Raw genomic sequence first — 20,393 nt, 5'->3', positions numbered from 1 at the left:
GCAGAGAGAGACAGGAAGGTTAAGGAGAGAGCGAGGGGGGATGAGATGCAGTAAAGGGCTGCAGGTCAGATTCAAACAAATGGCCGCTGCATTTAGGAATAAGCTTATGTGGTACACGCTCTGCCAGGGGAGCCATCACACTGTATTAATTTACATCTTGAAATAATTCATTTCAAATAACAGTTTGAGTTTATGATAAATATGCTTGTTTGTTTTCTTGTAGTTACAGTTGAGACGAGGTATAGATTGCAATGCTGTGCTTTCAGCAGGATGTGGTTAACTTAACATAAAGTAACCAAAGCAGAGGGAAACATGTAGTCTACTGTAGAATGCTACAGTTCACATGAGCGCAATATCTATCTTTTAATAAAACACACAGCAAAGAAGAAAATGTGTTTTCCAGAACTATTTGTTTCATATCAAAGGCTATGACTTCCTCTGTCATCAATGCGAGGAACCACAGAGCAGCTCATATTTGAAACAGTGATTTTATCAGACGATGACACACTGACATATCAAAAACAAATCGTCGTTCCTTTTCTTTTTCTGTTCAAATGCTTTCATATTTCTGTGTGAGATTGTTAAATCAAACCGCTGCTTTCATTTCATACCATTAGCGATGATGTGCGGCTTGTTGCCAGGGCAGAAGCAGAGGTTGTGGAGGGTGAGCAGCGCGTGGCGCCGGTGTGGTGCCAGGTCTGCCAAAAGTTCCAGGGCTCCGGTCACCCTAAGGATGCTCTGCTGGATGTCCTCTGCGAACGAGAGACTGACCAGCAGCCTCAGCCACAGGCCCAGTAGGCTACCACCTCCGCCTGCAGATGTGGCTTTAACACCTCCTGCCTTTGGCATTGGCACCAAGGGGAAGGCTTGCAGAAAGTTATTCTGACAATCACAGAAAAGAAGGAAGTGAAATCTGATGAGTTTCAGTGTGAACAGTTGATTAAGAACTACTAAGAAACATCTCGCTGAAGTGGCTCATCTATATTCAGGAATAGGAACTGATACTGACTTTCACATCCTTATTAGAAAAAACAAATGTTATCACTTTATATACTTAAATTATCAGTAATGCATTTGTCTTGCCCATACTGTCATGTCTACAAAATTGTGTCGTATGAACCTTTTGCAGGAGGCCTCTGCAGTCGCGGGACACAGCGAGGTTAGCCAAGAGAGAGAAAGCTAGCTTCTGGGTAGAGCTGTTGTCTGGGGCAACCCCTGAGGCCAGCTTCATGACAGCGTGCATCAGAGAGTTACTGGAGGTGCCTTTCGACCCTGGTGGAATACCTGGGCCGCTGCCACAAAGAGAACTGCATGCTGGGAGAGAGGAAGTACATTGATATCACCTTATTAATCATCAAAATGTGTCTGTGGATAATCTAACAGTCTACAACGATCAATCGCCAGTGGACACATGCTCGTCCACAAACATGCTCCCTGTCACTAGGGCAGCCTATCATGAGTCCTGCTGATCTGATTGACATCTGTAAGTACATTTACAAAAACAGTGGCCTCAGTTACTCAGGAAGTATTAAAGGGATAGTTCAACATTTTGGCAAATTGGCCCATTGCCATAATCCCTATAATCATAGGAGTAGGTTTGTAAATTCATGCAGAACCGCTGATCCCGTCGGGGGGCATTTATTCGGCAAGCAGTCTCCGCATTTTCCCCCGAAAACAACTCCCGCTTGTAAAGTTCCATTATTATCTCATAGCGTGGTGAATGTGCAGGTCACAACTTGTCCACCAGAGCGTTGTGGAGTTGTTGGATTGTGTATTTGATGAGTTTGATGGGGGAAACCAAGAAATCCCATCAGCCTCCGTAGCGTAGCTCTGAGCAGCTCGCGGCTCTGCTCTGCCGTTCTAAAAATAGCTTGTACCGACAATTAAAGGTAACAAACCTACTGCTATGAGTATAGGGATTATGGCAATAGGCCAGTTTGCCAAAAATGTTGAACTATCCCTTTAATCAACAGTAACCATCCTTATAGTCCTTCTATAGTGCACTGTATTCCTCCAGTACCTCCAGATCTCCTAGCATCAACAAAAGTCAGATACAAACACAGTGAAACACTTTTCTTATTGTTGATGGAACTGGTTGCTTCTGTTTATCTTTAAGCTGGCTAGGTGGGCAGCAAGAACCAGTGGCTGCAAAAAAAAAGAAAGAAATCCTGACCTGCATGGTTGTCTGCCCACTACACCAAAACATCTCTGCACGGCTGCATGCACAGCTTGTTTTGATGTAAAATCTGTCTAGCCAAATGACAAAAATGATGAAGAGGAGTGGAAGTCCCTCCGCAGTCAGAGTTTGAAAGCGAGGCTTGAATCAGCCGCTTTAAAACACCTCTGAAAGTTTTTTTTTTTCATCTTTTAACTGGCTTTTAATCTTCATTCACCATGAAAGCACTCTGACTGATGATGACAACCCTCTGACTCTGGGAGGGAGGGAAATTATTTGGCCCCAGGCTCTTGCTACAATTTATTCTATTACAAGGCCATTCAGAAATGTAAACACAAATGGATAACACACAAATAAGTAATGCGAATAAACCATCTCTCTTTTGGCACCTTATTAACATCCGTATAACTGACATGGCTAATTGCTGCAGCCGTAAACACACAAAAAAATGACATAGTCTGACACTGATTGATGTTGCTTATTGGAGAGCATGACAGCTAGTTGGTTATGCTAATCCCTAAAATGATACCATACAGCAACAGGCGCATGCTGATGTTTGCCTGAGGTTATCTCAATACCTGTCAAGAAAGCTTGTGTATCGTGTAATTGACAAGAGGGGTAAGCTTTATAATGGATCTACTTCACTGATTTGAGTCAAAGTCATTCCCACTGCAGCCTCAAATCTGACTTATTTACTAAAACATGCAACATATGGAGCTGATCATTCTGTAGAAGTAAAGAAAAAGAGATGTTTTCTTTTTTGTTTTTTTTTTACTTTTTGTGTGTCAGGGGGAGCCAGTTTTGAGGCTGCTACAAAAATATCTATATGTGATGGAGATGAAAACAACAATCTGACTTGAACTAGCAGTGCAAACAAAGCCTTGGATGAAGGAGGTAGACTGGAGATGAAACATTCAGTGGAAATGTTGCAGTCTCAGGAGATGAAATGGTAGCCTGAGGCTGGATGGTGTAATACTAAGCCTGGCTGCATGCAGCCTGAACACAACCTGCTGTTCAGTTAACCTTTAGGGAAATACTGTGCCTGACTTCACTGATTTCTGGTGCTTCACAGCTTGAGCTTATGGGGGGGTCTAAAGCGAGTGAGTTTAGATCAGAGCACACACACCTACTCAGGAACCAGTGCCAATCAAACAGGGGCGTGTGCACACACACACACACAAACGTTCATAAGTGTTGCACATGCAACTTCCTTCCCTCACTGCTAAACTGATTTCCATTGCACAACTACATCAGTCACTCATGCACGCACGCACGCACACACACACACACTGATATCAAAGGGACCATGAGCCGTTTATCAAAGTAAAAATCACCCCACTGTTTCCTCCCCATGAATCTCGCCTTTCACCAATCAAACAGTTTTTTTTAATTGTAAGTCGTTTGCTGTTCTGATTTCCACATGGACAGCTCTCACATTTGCATGATGGAATACCAATAACTTAGGCAGCACAGAGATGCTCTGTCATTCCCCACATCATCTCTCACTGGCCTGAAACCCGTTGCCATACACACAGCGGGACAACCATGCAGCTTGATCCCAAGCTCCTGACACTGTGCCCATTGTGACTGGCAGGCAAGCAGGCACTGGTCTTATACAGTGAGACACAATGTTGTTCAGTGGTCACTGGAGAGGACAATGGGGCTCTTAGTGCGAAGTGTGTGTGACTCAGATGGATCGCTAGCCGCAGACAGAGGCGATGGGTTGGCACGGGCCAGGCACAGTGCCTGCACAAACACATAGACATACAGACAGACCAAACAGACGCACACATACAGACCTGTGGTGCAGTTGGCCGTATAGACGCACAGCAGCTCCAGCGCTGCTTCCATGGTGGGGTCGTCCAATAGGAACCAAGGCCAAAGAGCATAGAGGGCCAGTGTTAGGCGAGCATCTGTGGCCACCCCCTACACACATGCAAATGGATATATACATCACATCCCAGAGAACACATGGACATACAAGCATGTATGGTTACAGATGCAGAGCTGGTTAAAGTAATAATAACATATCAGAGAGACACTGATTTACACAATGGGACAGATACAAATGGCAGTAATCAACATAAATGCCTCAATATTTTTATAAACATGCAAAGAAAACATGCTGAGAGGGAAATAATGGCACGGTGAGCACTGCCGTCGAGTCTCTCCAGCTATTTAGTCTGAGGTAACCACCAGTGACTGAGCAGCCACTTAGAAAATGAAAACTGGCTAATATGCTTTGTAAGTAATGCCATTACAGGGTCTAAAAAGCTAAACTTGCTGAGATGTTAGCAGGGCCATGCACATTTAGGCGGATCTCATTTACAGGCACAGCATTGGTTCTCAGAGGTTCCATTAAAAAACAATTAGCAGTGGGGAATTAAAAGGCAGACACTGAGGCTCACTTTGCATTCATCGTTGCAGTAAAGAGCGCTCCGCAGGATCTCCACAGTCAGCTTGACTTCCTTTAAATAGCCCTCTTCCTGATGATATAGAAAACACAACACAAAAATCAATATGTTTAATTATTCCATGTCAAAACACACCCTTTACTACACATTTGCTCCTCGAGAAGAGTAAAACGATGTTCATAATGTTTATCTAAAAAATCATCCATGTTGAACACAGATTGTTATTCTACCTGACGGAAAAAAACACTGGCGGCATAGAAAAAGCTGAGACTGGAAATTTCCAGCTGGTCTCTGCTCACCTTTTTGCGGTGTGAAGCCTTGCCGCGGCGGACTGACTCCAGGTGCAGCTGGGAGTGAGTCTGCTTCATTTGCTCCACATAGCTGTCAATTAAACCAGCTGCAACACAACGAAGTCAGAGGTTCAGAATAAGATGAAATGATACAGATTTAACGCTGTTAATTATTTCCAGATTGACAACAAGATATGCACCGTTATTGCCAAAAAAAGCCCTCTAATTAATGGTGGAAAACTGAGCACTTGGTTGAGAGATGTGATGAGGATAATAGTAATTCTTATGTAGTATTTTTGGAAGCTTGCATGACAGGGTTTAATAATTTTGGTTAACATGGAGAAACCATTATGTGGGTTTTTTGGGGATCTACAAAAGGCTGGTGAGTCATTTTTTATTTAAAGGAGTAAAAGAAAAAGAAGTAAAAAAGAAAAACAGGTGACAGACTAATGCTTTCCTGAGGTTTGGGAATTACCTTTGGCTGCATGGTTCTGAGCTGTGGGACTGCAAGCGAGCAGAGTCATCAGAGCTCTGGCTGTCAGCTTCTTTAAAGGGTCTTGAAAGGTCCTCTTATCCAAACTCTGGCATCAACAGAGGGGACAGGGTGACCATTGCACGTAATTACACACTCCATCAATACCATCAAAGCTACTGCAACTTTGCCATGAACACACGAGCAAATACCACGTGCCACCTCTGCCTACCTGCAGCAACAGCTCACACAGCTGGCTGGCCGAGGGGCCGTTCACAATGTCAGACAAAGCAGCTGCATACTTGGAGTCGGGAGTCGTGGCCTCTTCGCTCCGACTCTTCGCCTCCTCTGTGAAAATTGTACAGAGGAACTGCAGAGCCACTGTGTGGAGGAGAGGCTCTGCAAACTTCTCAGTCACACACACTGATAAAGTTCCTGTAGGCACACAGGGGAAAAAAAAGAAAAGTAAGTTGGAAGAACAGCTTCTTTTTATTGAATGACAAGGCAGTACATGCTGAATCACATCAAGACAAAATGGTAAATACATTGTTTAAATCCCTTGACAGCTGGTTATTTGTCCATGACTGAGGCAGTATGTGCAAGTGAAGAACACACAAATCATTTGAACGTGTATGCCAACACCCAGATATCGTAAACATGTACACATCGACATAAAACATGGACAAAGGGCTCAGCATTCATCTTTTACTGGACTCATCACTTCTCCCTGCTCCACCATTAATCACAGAAGAAGATGAGTGGGAGGAGTAGAGGTAGTATAAGGACAGGATGCAATTATCTTATCCGAGCTCAGGGAAGTTAATATACGCAGTAATGATGCATCAAATGTGTTATTATGATAAAAACTCCTTTTGTCTGAACCAGAATTAAGGCTGCACAAAAGCTAAAATGCTAATCTTGATGATTTAGTGAGTTGCTGCAAACAGCATAATTACCCTAATCATGATTATTAGCCTTTATGAATTGAGCAAAAAATGATTTTACAGCCCATTTTCATCATGTGTCAAGATCTTGATTCTTTATGTACAGTGGCTAATTCAAATTCAATGAAACACCTAAATGTTACCGAAGTAAACAATCATCTATTTTTGCATATTGTGAATAATAATCTATATTGCAAGATTAGAATTAATCAAATGGTGCAAGTAATCAAATAAATTATACATTTTGTCATGTTTACTCACTCACTTTAACACATACACACACAATCTGAAACCGAGTATCTGTGTACCTGCGAATGTCCGCCAGCGTCTCCCCAGCGCAGCAGAGACAGATGGGTACACTGCTGAGCTGTCCCTCCTCACCAGAGTAGCCAGGAGCATAAACGCGTCTGCCCAGCATGCACAAACCGTGTCCCGGGTACCTGCATCTGAAGAGGGGAAAGAGTGAGTCACACATTTTATGACATGAGAACAGCCAACAAAGTCACACTCACACAGATCACACTGTGGGACACACTGCAGAGAGAGTGGGAATACATACAGGATAGTGTGTAGATATATACAGTATATAAATGGGATATGGGACACTATTCACACTAACTTTTCTATCGAACTTTTTTTATTTAAATCCGAACTGATTATAAAAGTCTGACCTAATCCTTTGATGTCCAGCATGAGCACTGCAACCAGCGTGGTCAACAGCTGTTTCAGGAAGTCCAGTTCAGGAATCAGCTCCTGGCTCACCGTGACACATGACTGCAGCAGCTTAGAGAAGCTGGACAGGAACTGAAGCAGGGTCACAAACTAGAAACACACACACAGGCAGGAATTAATACAGACAACAAGCATGCATGCACAACTTTATATATACGATAAGTTTATACTACAGGTAAAATTAATGTAGACTAAAAAAAAAGAGTAAGGAAGTAAAAGCTAATCTTTCTAGCTGTGACAGCAGTGGTATGAGATTGTTGAATATTCCACCCACACTAAAACCTGGAGATAGCCTGAGACAGCTTTGCACTGCTGCACTGAAACTGACACTGACACTGAAACTGAAACGTACCAGCACATGTTCTTAGTGATTAGTCACGATAATGGGGAAAAAAAAGTTCTTCAGATCTGCCTGTCCGAGTGTTTCTTACCTGACTCTTGATGTCCTCTCTCTGTCCTGGTAGGACGTTGGGTGTCCTCAGTTCAGTCAGACATTTCTCAATGGGCCTGATATCCACCAGACTGAAGATGAAAAGAAAAGAAGTGTGTATTTGCAAAAGACTGGATAGAGGTGATTAAAGCTATGACCGATTGTTGGAGAGAATATGCACATATTTATTCATGTTTTATTATTATTGGGGTTGAAGTGTTAATTTTATAATCAATTTACACTGACAAAAGCTTTATTTCTATTGAAAACAACAACAATGAATGTGTTATAAGTAATAAGTAATGAACTGTTGAAACTGTTATATTTTTGTTTGTATTATACTGTGTTTAATGTGTAATGAGCATGTGGCCTTTTACCTGGCTAAGGCTTGGAGGAGCCGGTTGTGTCGGATGGCAGTGAGGGTAAAATCTGGCAGGATGGCCAGCAGATTAGTCAGCAGGCCACAGTGGGCCGTCAGAAGGTCGGGAGTTACCATGACAACGGGCTCCACGGCCGAGGGCTCGCCCTGTCGGGAGTCTTGGGAGGTAACTGACTCGCTGGTGTCTGTGTCACTCTGGCCTATGAGACACATCAATAGACAACTAATAGAGAAGCCCGTCCCAACGGTACAGACACTGTGTGAATCACGTCTCGGTCTGTGACTGGAGATACTCTGACCACATAATCAACAACATCAAACTGAGGCAGAATATCAGAGGACAACTCTTTAAACTGTCTTATGTAAGAGGAAATACAAACAGTGTGGCTTTAGTTTAGTTTAACAGACCACAATGAGGCTCACTTCTTCAAAAGGAAAATGTGAAGATCTATGCGGTGTGAAGACTAAACCGTGCAGTGTTACTATGACTGTGAACGCACGTGTGCACACACACGTACACACACTCTCTTTGTAGTACCTTGAGCCATCAGTCTGCTGGCAGGGGCGTCTTCGGAGATGCTCAATGAGGAGAGAGCCGGAGGGGTGTGTGGCCCTGAGCCTCTCATCTGTAATGGAAAACATTAAGAAGTGAGAATCCACTTGACTTTAAGTGTAGCTGTTTATTTGCTGGTGCGTCTATCAGAAGGTACAAGTGGCTTGCTGACCACGGTGCTGGATGTAGAGAGGGAGCTGGAGGGTCTGCTGGAGATGGTGGTCGGCGCTGGTGGGTCACATCTCCAGAACCACAGAGAGTTCTCAGAATCTACAGAGGCAGGTTCACAAAATGATTGGGTAGGAAAAAAAATGTAAATTTCAACAATACAAGTGATGGTTGTAGATTTCCAGATTCATATAATCAAAACTGAACAGTGGGTTCTCTTTCTGTGCTCCATCATGAGGGTGGTATTTTGACATAAAAACAAGCAGCACAGCTTACCCAGTGAATCACTGTCCTGAGGACTGGCGCCACTGTTGGCTCCAGCACGAGGCTGTAGGTGGAACGTGTACCTGCCTCTGTAACAAATGGAGGCAGAGAGAGCCACATGCTGGAAGTACTGACAGTGGTAGAGCAGAGCCTGCAGTGCCGGAAGACCAACCAAAGAGACAGCAGTCACCTCATCATGGACACACGGGTGCTGGAAGCGGAGAGGGGGTTGGATATGTGAAAGATGCAGAGATGAGAGCACAGAAAAACGGATGCATTATCTCCACAAACCTTTCATTAAAGTAAGAACAGAGTAGAAGAAGCAGAAATAACAAGAATAAGAATAGGAGTTAACACAGAGGGGTTCATTTCACCTGAACCCCTGTCACTAGATCTGTATTTTCCGCAACAAATGTGTGACTGAAATTCACCCTGTAAAGTTTAGTTGTGGCAGTGATGTGACTGGCATTTCACATCTACTGGATGACATTTTGTGTCCTAGTTTTTTGTTGTTTTTTTCTCCCCTAAAAGTCCCTGCATGGCAATTGCTGGATCTCAGAGTTTTGTTTTGTTTTTTTCTTTTTCTCTGTGGCCTGATTTGTGCTATGAATATCTCTCTTGATAAACATTTCTCTGGCACTTACAACTAGATCAGATTTTGTAAACTGCAAGCCTTGCTTTTAAAAGATAAGAAGATTTTATCACCTCTGACATACAGCTCCCTTCACAAGTAATGACATCCAAAATTAAGATGCTGTTGGTGTTTAAACTTAATTATTTTGGATGCGAGTGCTGGAAGCCTGCACCCCAGTAGAGCCTCCATTCTAGAAACACCCCTGGTTTGAACCCTGCGGGGCTCAATAAGAGAGGAGTTAGGAACAGGAGGGAGGGAGATAGAAACAGAAAGAGAAGCAGAGAGAAAACAGTTCATGGTCTATAAAAGCTTTTTAACTGGCTGGCAGAGCTGCTGACCTGCCAGTGGGAGTCCTTGGCCTCCTCTGCGTTGGCAGGCATGGGCATCACCAGCAAGTTCTGCAGGATAAATGCAGCCTGGGTACACAAACCGAAAGAGGAGAGACGCACACACACACACACTGGGTCAAGTTAAGACTGCATCAGCAACACTGCCATCTGCCTGTGTTTGGCTGGTAATACATAAGAGGCCAACAACATTTTCTGACCATTCATTTAGTCAAAGTGAAATATGCCTTGCTTTCACTGTGTCTCATGGTTGTGTTAACCACACTTGAGAGTAATTCTGGGAAAAAGCGCCAACAGTGGGTGTTGAGTTTTAACAATCTGCCAGAGATGAGGGTCATTTTTGTAAACTGCAAATGTGAAAATAAACAGTCCAACGATCTAGATTTTGGCCTGGAATTAAAAAAAAAAAAAAGGAAAAAATTGGGTTGTACAGACAATTACAGAGCACAGTTGCAGCTCGAACATCCTTACCTCCCTGCGGACCATGCTGCTCTCCTGCTGATCCAGGAGGATGTTGAGCAATGTGCCCCACAGACCTCCGCTGATGTTCTGACAGCTAGCACACAGAGCCTGGCACCCGCTGGGCACCGAGGACAGAGCTCCACCTAAACCCAAACTGGCAAACCTCACCTGACATGAGAGAGAGAGGGGGAGACACAGATTTAAGTGGATGTTTGAGGACAGAGAGAAAAATAAGAAGAGATGGATGTAGGGCAATAACCTCAAAACAAGGTGGAAGCTGCTAATGTTATGAGAGATCTATCTATAGCAATATTAAATGTGCATTTGGCTACAGTGTCTATTCATAACACTAGACAAGCATTTAAATTGATGATGGCAAAGACAGAGTCTACCTTGTCAAGGGCGCATGCTCGACTCACTTATGTGGGGAGTTATTTTTGGAGACAGAGAATTTGGTATGACTGTCTGTCATGTGCTTCTTTTTGTCTGAGAGTTTTTATGCATCTCTTATGAGGTTTGTTTTGTTGCAAAAGCCAAGCATCTACAAACTTCACTTCATGAGAGAAAGAGTTCATAAAGTTAAGCTGTAAAATCAATAGGAAATCCCTGAATATTTAGACAGATATTGTCCTGTATTGTAAATGTTTAAGTGTACAAATGAGTTTATGATCAATTAAATGAGAAAACAGAGGAGATTGTCTGTACCTCTTGATCGCGGTCCACCCATAGTGGGATGAGCCAGGCCAATCCCAGATGAGAGGCATTAGCCTCTTCAACAGCTGCCTCATTTCCCAAAGACCACTGGGAAATGAAGTCCTGATGCAGAACCAAATGAAGGGGAAAACATGATTTTGGGTGCAATCCAAAAGCGTTTAATATTGTGTTATCCATTGTCTGCTTAAAGAGTAAATCCCTCAGTCTGTAGCACACAGCGTGGACGCAGTCAGTCCGGTACCAGCGTCCTTGCAGCACAATCTGAGCATAGACACTTGCCTTGTCCTTGTTTTCAGCCAACATCTCATGGGACAGGTGAAGCAAGCAGATGACAGCATTCTTTGTCACACCTTTCCCCATGAAAGACATGGAGTTGCCTCCCCACTCGACATAAAATGAGGAGATCACCTGCACAAAAGACAGAGATTATACTGGGAATACTGAAATGACAGGCAGCGCAGTGTAATCATGTGTTTTCATTGTTTCCCATCCAAAATGCATCATCCTACAAAAACATGGCTGCCAGAACTGCACGTTTTCTGGGTTTGGTGAATGGTTGTTATCACATGTTGCTCCCAGTTTCTGCCATTGAACAACAAAGACAAAGTCGGTTGATTGAACAAAGAGCACTTCTTTTCTGAGTTACTGAGTGAGTACTGTATACTTGTCATGCAACTCACTACATCCAAAATGCTAAATACAACAGGGACTAATTATTTTGCTTTGATGTGCCATCAGGATGTGGGACTGCACTGAAGAGCAGCTGAAGTGAGAGGAGCCTAAGGCCTGCTGAGCTTTAGGGCCCTACAGTGCCTACAGTGCCAGGAGTCCTGGGTGAGAGGTGGGTCAGAGGGGCTGAGGAGGCCGAGGTGAAAAAGTTCGATATCCGGTTGTTATGAAGCAGCTACTGGAGATGCTGACTGAAAAAGAAATTAGCCTCCCCTCCTCATCTAATACATGCTGCTCATTGTGTAAACAGAATAGTCTATTCCACAGGGGGCTTCATTCCCAAGCAAAAATAAAAGTTTGGACACCTCTGTGCTGAGGACTGCTGTGCAAGCTGGTCTACACTGTGTTGCACTATTGTTTTATGGACTGTTGAACAACTGAACAGATGGAATAGGCAAGGTTGATTAATCTCATCAGCATCTTCACAGTGTGGCATATCTAATCAATGAGATTTTTTCCTATTGTGATTCATGTCCCACAACCATATTTTTTCTTAATTTTAATTAATTCCTCAGAAAGTACTGTGCTTTTTGTTTTATTCATTTCTGTAGGCAGCCTCATCTCTGGTGAGACCTGCTTGCATATGTGTATGTAACACATGAACATATGCACAACGGTGTGCAGAAAGGGAGCTGAACACATGTGCCGTTCACAAGCACACACACACACATGCTCACAACATGCAAGCACATACCTCTAATAGCCCACTGAGATACTTGGAGCAGAGGGAGACAGGCTCCAGGTCGGGGCAGTGGGAGCTCCAGCCAGGCTGGGCAGTCAGGCTGACCATGCCCTGCAGTGTCCTCTCTAGGCTGGGAAGGCCATAGAAACGCGGGGCGTCAGACACCCGCAGGCTGCGAAGCAAACATACTGCCAGCTGGCTCTTGAAGGGGCCTGCTAATGCCAGACATAGCCTGGACAGACAGGAAAGGACAGAGAGAGAGAAATACCAAGCGCATCAGACAAGACAGGAGGGAAGAAGAAAAGACAATGAAGGCAACCGGCATACCAATTCCTAATCATAAATGTGTGACTTTCTATGTGTTTAGCATTCACTGTCATGTTGTAAATGATTAAGTTCGTAGCATTTCCATCACAGATCAACTGAAATAAGCATTTCCCCTACAGTGGCAGAAGTCATCATTATCTTTTTACATGCGGATGTTAATCAATTTCCCAGCCCCATAGGAAGGCTGAGCAGCATTACCTAAGAGTATAGTCCAATACATTACACTAACAGGAGAATAATTTGTTTTTTTTCTTATGAAAAAGAGATTGATGCTGAAAATATTCTGGTATATTGCAAGAAGAAGGGTCTTTGAAGGTCAGCTGTGCCTCCGTAATATCATTACTTCATATCTGATAAGCAAATAAAAACTAAATTAATTCCTATTGCAGTATGATAATGTAGGAAGTGAGTTTATCATAGAGCTTTCATTTGCAGCTTTACAACTAATACCTCAATTGTAATGAAGACAAAACAAAGGACCTTTTCAACTGCCCTCAGTTTGACTCTGCAATGAAACCCTGGTACCTGTCAGTGGTGTATGTCAGGCAGAGGAGCAAGGTATTAAAGAAGCTGGTGAGCTCTCGCTGCAGTCTCTGGCTGATGTGGTTCTTCACTTCATCTGGGTCCCCTGGGCTCTGGGTTGAGGTCTGGGTCTCCACAACAAGCAGCAAATTAAGGAGGGACGCTGTCTCCTGCAGTAAATTGACATCTAATTTTAATTGGTATGTTTGTTTGTTTCCATGTAATCATTTCAGACTGGCATCATCCTCACAACTTCTTTGCTTGTTATTAACTTGATTTTACTTTATTTTGCATGCTTAGTTTTGAGTTATGAATGCCTTATTAGCTTTTGTATTCTTTTTATTCCCTCTTGTGCTCTGCATGCACAGAAGATACACACATGTACAGACGGGTTATTAACTTTAGCGGATTAATAGTTAAACAAAAAGTTATCTGCCAGCCCCTCAGTTCAAACAAACTGACCCGTGGAGGGAAGATGTGGAGGAAGCTGACAAGTGTATTCCTGCTCTCCTTTCAAAACTCAGATGCAGAATATCTTACTGAGCGGTGCATGCTGAGCAGATAGTTAATGCAAGTGTAGGGAGCGACAGATGTTCCTGAAACAGCTCAGTAATTACAGGAAAGTTGGAGCAGAGCTGCTCACCCCTACCAGGCATTCAATCTGAGTCTGCTTTAGCTGCCAGGGGAGGGCTTATTGTTTACACACACATTAATGAGAAAGCCAAGGTGATACTGATTAAATCCTAAAAGCAGCTCTCCCCACTACAACAGTGTGGTGATTCTTCTCCTCAGGCAATAGTATGATTCCAACTTTGTTTTAAGAGCTCAGGAAATAATCTGTGCCGCAGGTACGAGGTGATACGCTGTGATACTGCCTTTCTCTTGTTATGAGAGAGTAATATGTTTGGCTTGTCTGACGGTGTGTGATTTATTAAAGCTTTGATTACAGGTGTATACCCCTCTGAGTGTCTAACCAGATTACTAGCTAACAGTGACGCACACACATACACGCATATTCTACAGGCACACAATACACACACCAAAGGTGAGCTACTGCAGTGTGTATGAATATGATTAAATAATACAAATTGATAAGACAGCTCCTGGCTACCTGGGGAGTTTTCAACCTCTGGATTCAATGTAATGCCAGTGTCGAAAAAATCAAATATCCCTTTAAACTACAACCACACACACACAAAAAAAACAATACAGCTCTGCTCTATGGGGTTTTCCTCTCAGGCTTGTCCAGAGAGCGGAAATTGTCTGTACCTGGTTGAGAAGCAGCTCCAGTATCCAGCGCAGGTCCTTGTCCTCTGGGCCAGATGTGAACTCGGTGTGCATCTGTCTGAAGTAGGCATTCAAAAATGCAACAATGCCCACAAGCAACCTCTCATCCTCAACACAGGCTGGACGCACCTGAAGAAACCTGCAGGGATGAAGAGACAAAGACCATGTCAACAAGACGGAGAGAAAAGGTTCGGAAAAGAACATGTAATAACATATTCTGAAGTGCACTGACAAAGACACTAAGATTTTATCCACCTATCTTTCCCAATGTTTCTTCTTTTGTTTTCTTTATCTTGTTTTCTTATTTCATTGTCAAACATCAATGCATAATGGAAATGATAGAAGAGACAGACATACCTACACAAAACAATATATGGCAAACCTTTACTTTGAGAGAGAGATAATAAGATAATTAATACATAAAAGTTCTTTCATGGAGGTAGTGACAGATATCAATTGTTCAAAATGTTGAGGTGAAGCTAAAAGATTGGAGCAGATCATTTTTTAGCCAATAATTGTAATAGTTTTATAAAGAAAAACTACATTTTTTATTGTCGAGTGGTTTAAAACTTGAGAAATATGTGGATCAATCAAAGTTGAAAAATGAAATAATAATGTATCACACTTTAATCATTATTAGAGTGCACAGTAAACAGACAAATAATTTAATGCCATTGATACATGCCAATTTTGCAAAATGAGACAAAAGAAGGAGTCATACTGTGCTCACTGAGCCATGGAAAACATTTGGTTCACAGCAAGTACTGTTTTGTTCTTCCACAGCAGTGATAATAATGGCAGCTATAAAACCCTCCCATTATTCTCTTAATTCATAAACCTTAACAAGACATATTTACTGACTTGGTTATTAGCATGTGAAACTGCTGCACATGAATCTTTAGATTTGTGTGTGCTAAGTACCTGGTCATTGCTGCCTGCCAAGTGAGGGAGCTCAGGGTGTCTCTGCAGCTGTGGGTGGGGATGTGAGGGAGAGCCAATCTGTCAATCAGCAAGTAGAGGCCGAGCCTGGAGAGCGCAGAGGTCACAGAGCTGTGTCCTGCTGCCGTGACGATGGTCTGGATGCAGTCCTGCAGCGCGGCAGGAAGGTGCATCGCCTTTAGCGACAGAGCCTGGGCCGCCGATAGTTTCAAGTCAGGATGAAAACTGTGGGGAGCAAAATGTAAATGGTTTAAAAAATATATTCAAAAATCAGATTACATGGCTATTGATGTGCTGACAAGTATGTTGCATAAGCAGCAGCCTCTGAAGCATACTAATGACTGCATTAACAAACATATTTGATCACCAATCTGGGGGGGATGAGACGTTTATGAGTCATCCTTAGAGAGATGTTTTCTGAGAATCACTTGCAACTGAAACTAAGCAGGGGCAGCAGTGATCATACCAGCTCAAACCCAGAGGTATTTCTCAAGAAAACTGTCAAAACGATGTCAAAAATAAGGGGAAAAACATTAAATTCTACATTTTAATGAGGCACAACAATAACATCAAAGGTTGAACTTGTGCACGGAGCTGTACTTAGAACACAGAATGATAAGTCGTAGGAAGATACCTCTCAGGTTTCAATGACAAACCTGTCCTGAAGATGTACAAAATGTAGTTTCAGACAGATTGATCCATCTACAGTGTGCTTTAAACATCTTTGCTGTAATCAAGCTGGATGAATGTGTGAGAGACATTCTCATCTGTTTGAATTAGGTCACATTAGAAGTAAATGAAGACAGATGAAACACAAGATGCCAAGCCTCTGAGAATAATTCTTCCTTACAATCGTCTAGAAGAGAGAACAATGTGTTACTGTGATATGTAGCAGACTCTTTCTTTAGTGTGAAAAAAAAACTGTCAGGGAATTGTTGTTCTGGTCAGTTTCTCTAAAACCCAAAATATTTCACTTAAAACAAACAAAACGGAAGAGTTATCTAGGCAGATTCAGTTAAGCACTAAAACAGCAGATAAATGATAATACTTTAACTGCACAAATAACTATAGTCACTGTCATATTAAGTATTAGTAATATTACTGACATATATTATTGTATTACGTAGAGAGACGCTGGTTTCCCTTGGTCTCCAATCTATTTTCTGTCATAGTCTTTACATATCAACTCAAAATTAGACTTTCTGCTAATAAGAAGAGAAAGCATTAAGGTTCTCACTCAAGAGCTGTGGAAGAGGTCTCACACTGCTCCTCGAGGAGGTTGTCTATCCCAGAATACCATGCAGTGTTCCAGGCCACCTGCAGGGCCTGGCGGGCGGGTGCCAGGGTCAGGAGGCCAGAGGATGAGGGCAGGATACAACAGTACGGACTGACGGCGTGATGACTCGCTGCCTGGAACGGGATGTTATACCTGGGACACAAGTGTTAAATATTGAGTATAAGGCATGTTTAATAAGCGAGGAGGCAGCCCGTATTGAAACGGTTAGGCTTCATAACTTAATGGCTCGCTTTACCTGCGTATTACTGTCAGTGGTAGGGAGAACGGCGCTAAAGTCACATCGGTGCTGGATTTGTCCGACCTAATGTGACAGGAAGGAACTTTGTCAAACAAACTGCTGCACGGACGTATACATTGTTATTAGAGGGTGGGTTCACACCAAAGAGAGGGGAAAACAACTTACCATATTTCCATGCTAGCAATCTCATCGAATAGTAGTAAACTCATCAGGACAGCAATCTCATTTCCACTGCTTTTGGTCTCCTTTAATATCAAAGAGGCTAAAATGGAGACACAACATAGACAATATACATAAACTTTATCTCTGTGCCTTGTAAATAAACGTACAGGAATTTTACATTTGAAATTTCATTAGAGACAAACACTTCCTTTACTCATATCAGTATGACTCTGAAATTAAGCACCTAAAGTCTTAATGCAACAAGTGAGAGCTTTAAAATCAGCCGTGCAAACGTTAATGAATAAATAGCCTGGTCCACCCTAGCTAGAATTGTAAAGTGGTTATAAGACTTTTAGACCAAACTTTATATGTATAAAATCACCATAATGCTCAAAATATACAGGTTGTCACAATCATGATTTTGTAATTTAAATGCAATGAAATGAAGGCCTGACAAGCAACAGTATTGCAAATAAATGAGCTCCACAGCAACCAGTTGCATCATTGTAATCTGCCACTTACTACAGTGTGACAACATGGTTAAAAGCTATGCATCAATGGATAACTTGTCATCTTTTTTGAGAATGTGCCCTGGAGCTACACAACACAACGTGTATAGCTGTTACTTAATGAGCTGTCTTGTGAATGTACCCCTGAGCAATGTGAGGAGCAGGAGGTTGCGTTGTGCCAGGCTGTGCCTCAGAGATGGATCAGCATACACCAGCTTCCTCAGGATACATATACAAGGCTCCAGCAGGCAATCCATGCTCTGGGGAAAACAGCAACATATGCACTTGATGTTTAATTGCAGGGAAAACACAAACAAACACACAGATTTTCTCTCTGTCTCCGACTGCTCTGTCTCACACATACAAATGTGCAGGATCTCTTTACTGTCACTTCGCATAAGCAAAATCCAAATTTAGTGACTGTGCAGGTTAGCGGCGATGGTGGGTTGGGACAAATACAACCTGTAGGCATCCCTCTTATACACCCTTGTTAGCTCAGACAAGTCATTCTCTGTGGCCCTGTTCTTCCACCTTCATGTGGCCAGACATGTTGGACAATTACCCCTGTTAGCAGCTTCTGATTCAAGGCCTGGGAATGATCAGCAGACTGTAGTGACTAGAGGGCAAAAATCCCTGCTGACCAGGGCCTGTCTGACACTATTAATACAGGCCATTTCATCCTTCTATCATGCACGCCTCAGTGGTTTTCCTGCACATCTTCTGGCAGCACATGTACTTAGATGAACACATAAGGAAATGGACATAAACGGAAGCAGTTGTGATCGCATGTCTGAGACACAGGGTTTGTTTTATTTGGCTTCAATGGCGATTCCCTCAGTAAACAACCTTTTATCACTTTGCAAAATCAAGTATTATCTATTTATTCACTTCATTATTTATTATTTTACCTTGTTGCCGTTGATGCTCCCCATAATGAAAGAAATGACTTTGTCTGTTATTCCAAGATTCTTCAGCACTGGGTGCATTGTTGTGTCTGCAGGGAAGACAGAGAACAACTCAACAAAGAGTGGAAAAATAAGAATATAATAACAATAATCTTAATATAAAAAGGGTTTGCTTGTTTGCTTTTCCTTCTTGTCTAATACTGTACCTGGTGGTGTGATGGCAAAGACTTTGTTGTTATTTTTATAAGAGGGAGATTTTTTACTTATGTATCACACAAACCTCTGAAGTAGTGTTTTAAATCAAATACATACACTGACTCTCTACTTTTTGAATATCAAGCTCAATTTCATTCTCAACACAACTGTTATAGTATAGGATGTGGATGCTGGCAATTGCACTGTGCTTGTCCATTTTGCTGTGACACAGGCTTCCAGGTACTTGTAGAGTGCAACAATACAAAACATAGAGGATGTTTTGTGGGGAGTGTAACCAGTCACTGGTTGAAATACACTTCTTTGTTTTTGACAGGTGACTCACCTTGCAGCACCACAGACAGCTGCTCCGCCGCCGATCTTCTCAGAGAGATGTCAACAGTGTCTGAGGACAGGATACAAAACAGCTTCTCCACAGATTCCACCTGTATACCATCAAACACACCAAGTTAGCACTTATTTCTGTTTGTATGCAAGTAGATGCAAGTACATTCTTCTCACTCTGTAGATTCATACCTTGAGGACAGACTTGTTGCTTGTATCCAGTGAAATGTCTAAAGGGTTTCTGAGACAGTAGAGGTTGGGCAGTGTGGAGATCACAGCTTGATCGAGGTCTGGTCTGGCTGTTCCAGCTTCATCCGTGCCGGAGAGGTGTGGAAGGATTTGTTGCACTGCCGCTATTCTCACCCTGTTTGAAGTTGAGAATTTTGTTGAAAATCATACTGATGTAATAACATTATTAACAGCATTAAACGACAATTTGAGGTGATAAACCAGTGTTATATCTTCGACAGAGCAGTGATACACAGTTGCAAGTGTTCCCAGCCGTTCATGTTTTTTTCAATACAGCATCCAAATGACAATTAGTTGTCAAAAAAGTGGCTGGCAGGGAAGACAAATCTATTAGCTGTTGCCAAAATTTCTGAGAGCTTGTCTCTTGGCCAGTGTCTGGTGTTAATTTCTATCGCCATTAATATTCATAGACTGGGACTGAATAGCTGTTTTACACAGGCCTCACAGAGCATTGAGATGACTTGATGAGTTTGTCACCTGACAGCATCAGACAGTGGTAATATGTCTGTCACAAGTGTTATTAAGCACAATATTCAGACATGTGGGAGTTTGAGTCATTAACATCAAACTCAAAAAAATAAATCAAATAAAATGACTTCACACAGAACAGATACTATCAGAGCGCAATACCTAAAACAAACAGAGACACTCATAAATACAAACATTGACAAAACAAAGACCCAGAGGGGCTTGACTCACGCTGGCTGTTTACTGAAAAGGAGTCGGAGCGCTGCTTTTAGTTTGGTGGTACTTGAAAACGCATTGTCTCTTGCCACGTCTGACATGTCACTTATCAGCAGGACACAGTTTCCCAGTGACTCTTCGATGCCTGCGTAACCCTGCCACAAACAAACACACACACACACAGAGAAATACACACAATGCTCAGACTGCCTTGCCAGACAATGGGGCTAACAATGGGGAATTCCAGCTAAGCAGCACAACAGTAAATAAAATATGCATCGCTTTGATTACGGGTGGTTTCATTTCGTCTCTTGTTGACATGGCGGGCCCATCTCTGAATGGCCTCC

At 42.6% G+C, this 20,393-nt stretch overlaps 1 protein-coding gene across 1 annotated transcript in view; it reads right to left on the bottom strand.

Moving 5' to 3' along the window:
- The window catches only part of rttn (rotatin), a 30,729-nt gene that overhangs the window by 1,367 nt on the left and 8,969 nt on the right, over positions 1–20,393 (bottom strand). The window contains exons 17-46 of the mRNA XM_083995117.1: positions 20,062–20,201; positions 19,306–19,477; positions 19,115–19,214; positions 18,580–18,665; positions 17,814–17,931; positions 17,166–17,262; positions 16,998–17,063; positions 16,703–16,894; positions 15,448–15,690; positions 14,509–14,665; positions 13,243–13,409; positions 12,403–12,622; positions 11,259–11,387; positions 10,971–11,081; positions 10,275–10,433; positions 9,795–9,872; positions 8,835–9,033; positions 8,563–8,660; positions 8,376–8,463; positions 7,836–8,037; positions 7,460–7,550; positions 6,968–7,118; positions 6,605–6,742; positions 5,585–5,787; positions 5,356–5,461; positions 4,890–4,987; positions 4,585–4,662; positions 3,976–4,102; positions 1,121–1,314; positions 612–882 (exon numbers count right to left, since the gene is read on the bottom strand). Of these exons, the coding sequence (XP_083851243.1) occupies positions 612–882; positions 1,121–1,314; positions 3,976–4,102; positions 4,585–4,662; positions 4,890–4,987; positions 5,356–5,461; positions 5,585–5,787; positions 6,605–6,742; positions 6,968–7,118; positions 7,460–7,550; positions 7,836–8,037; positions 8,376–8,463; positions 8,563–8,660; positions 8,835–9,033; positions 9,795–9,872; positions 10,275–10,433; positions 10,971–11,081; positions 11,259–11,387; positions 12,403–12,622; positions 13,243–13,409; positions 14,509–14,665; positions 15,448–15,690; positions 16,703–16,894; positions 16,998–17,063; positions 17,166–17,262; positions 17,814–17,931; positions 18,580–18,665; positions 19,115–19,214; positions 19,306–19,477; positions 20,062–20,201 (4,279 nt within the window). The remainder of the gene's footprint in view (positions 1–611; positions 883–1,120; positions 1,315–3,975; positions 4,103–4,584; positions 4,663–4,889; positions 4,988–5,355; positions 5,462–5,584; positions 5,788–6,604; positions 6,743–6,967; positions 7,119–7,459; positions 7,551–7,835; positions 8,038–8,375; positions 8,464–8,562; positions 8,661–8,834; positions 9,034–9,794; positions 9,873–10,274; positions 10,434–10,970; positions 11,082–11,258; positions 11,388–12,402; positions 12,623–13,242; positions 13,410–14,508; positions 14,666–15,447; positions 15,691–16,702; positions 16,895–16,997; positions 17,064–17,165; positions 17,263–17,813; positions 17,932–18,579; positions 18,666–19,114; positions 19,215–19,305; positions 19,478–20,061; positions 20,202–20,393) is intronic.

This window comes from Trachurus trachurus, assembly GCF_905171665.1.
Source record: "Trachurus trachurus genome assembly, chromosome: 20".
In the NCBI taxonomy this organism is placed as follows: Eukaryota; Metazoa; Chordata; class Actinopteri; order Carangiformes; family Carangidae; genus Trachurus; species Trachurus trachurus.
Note: the sequence above shows the minus strand (reverse complement) of the source record. Positions and strands in the feature narration are given on the sequence as shown.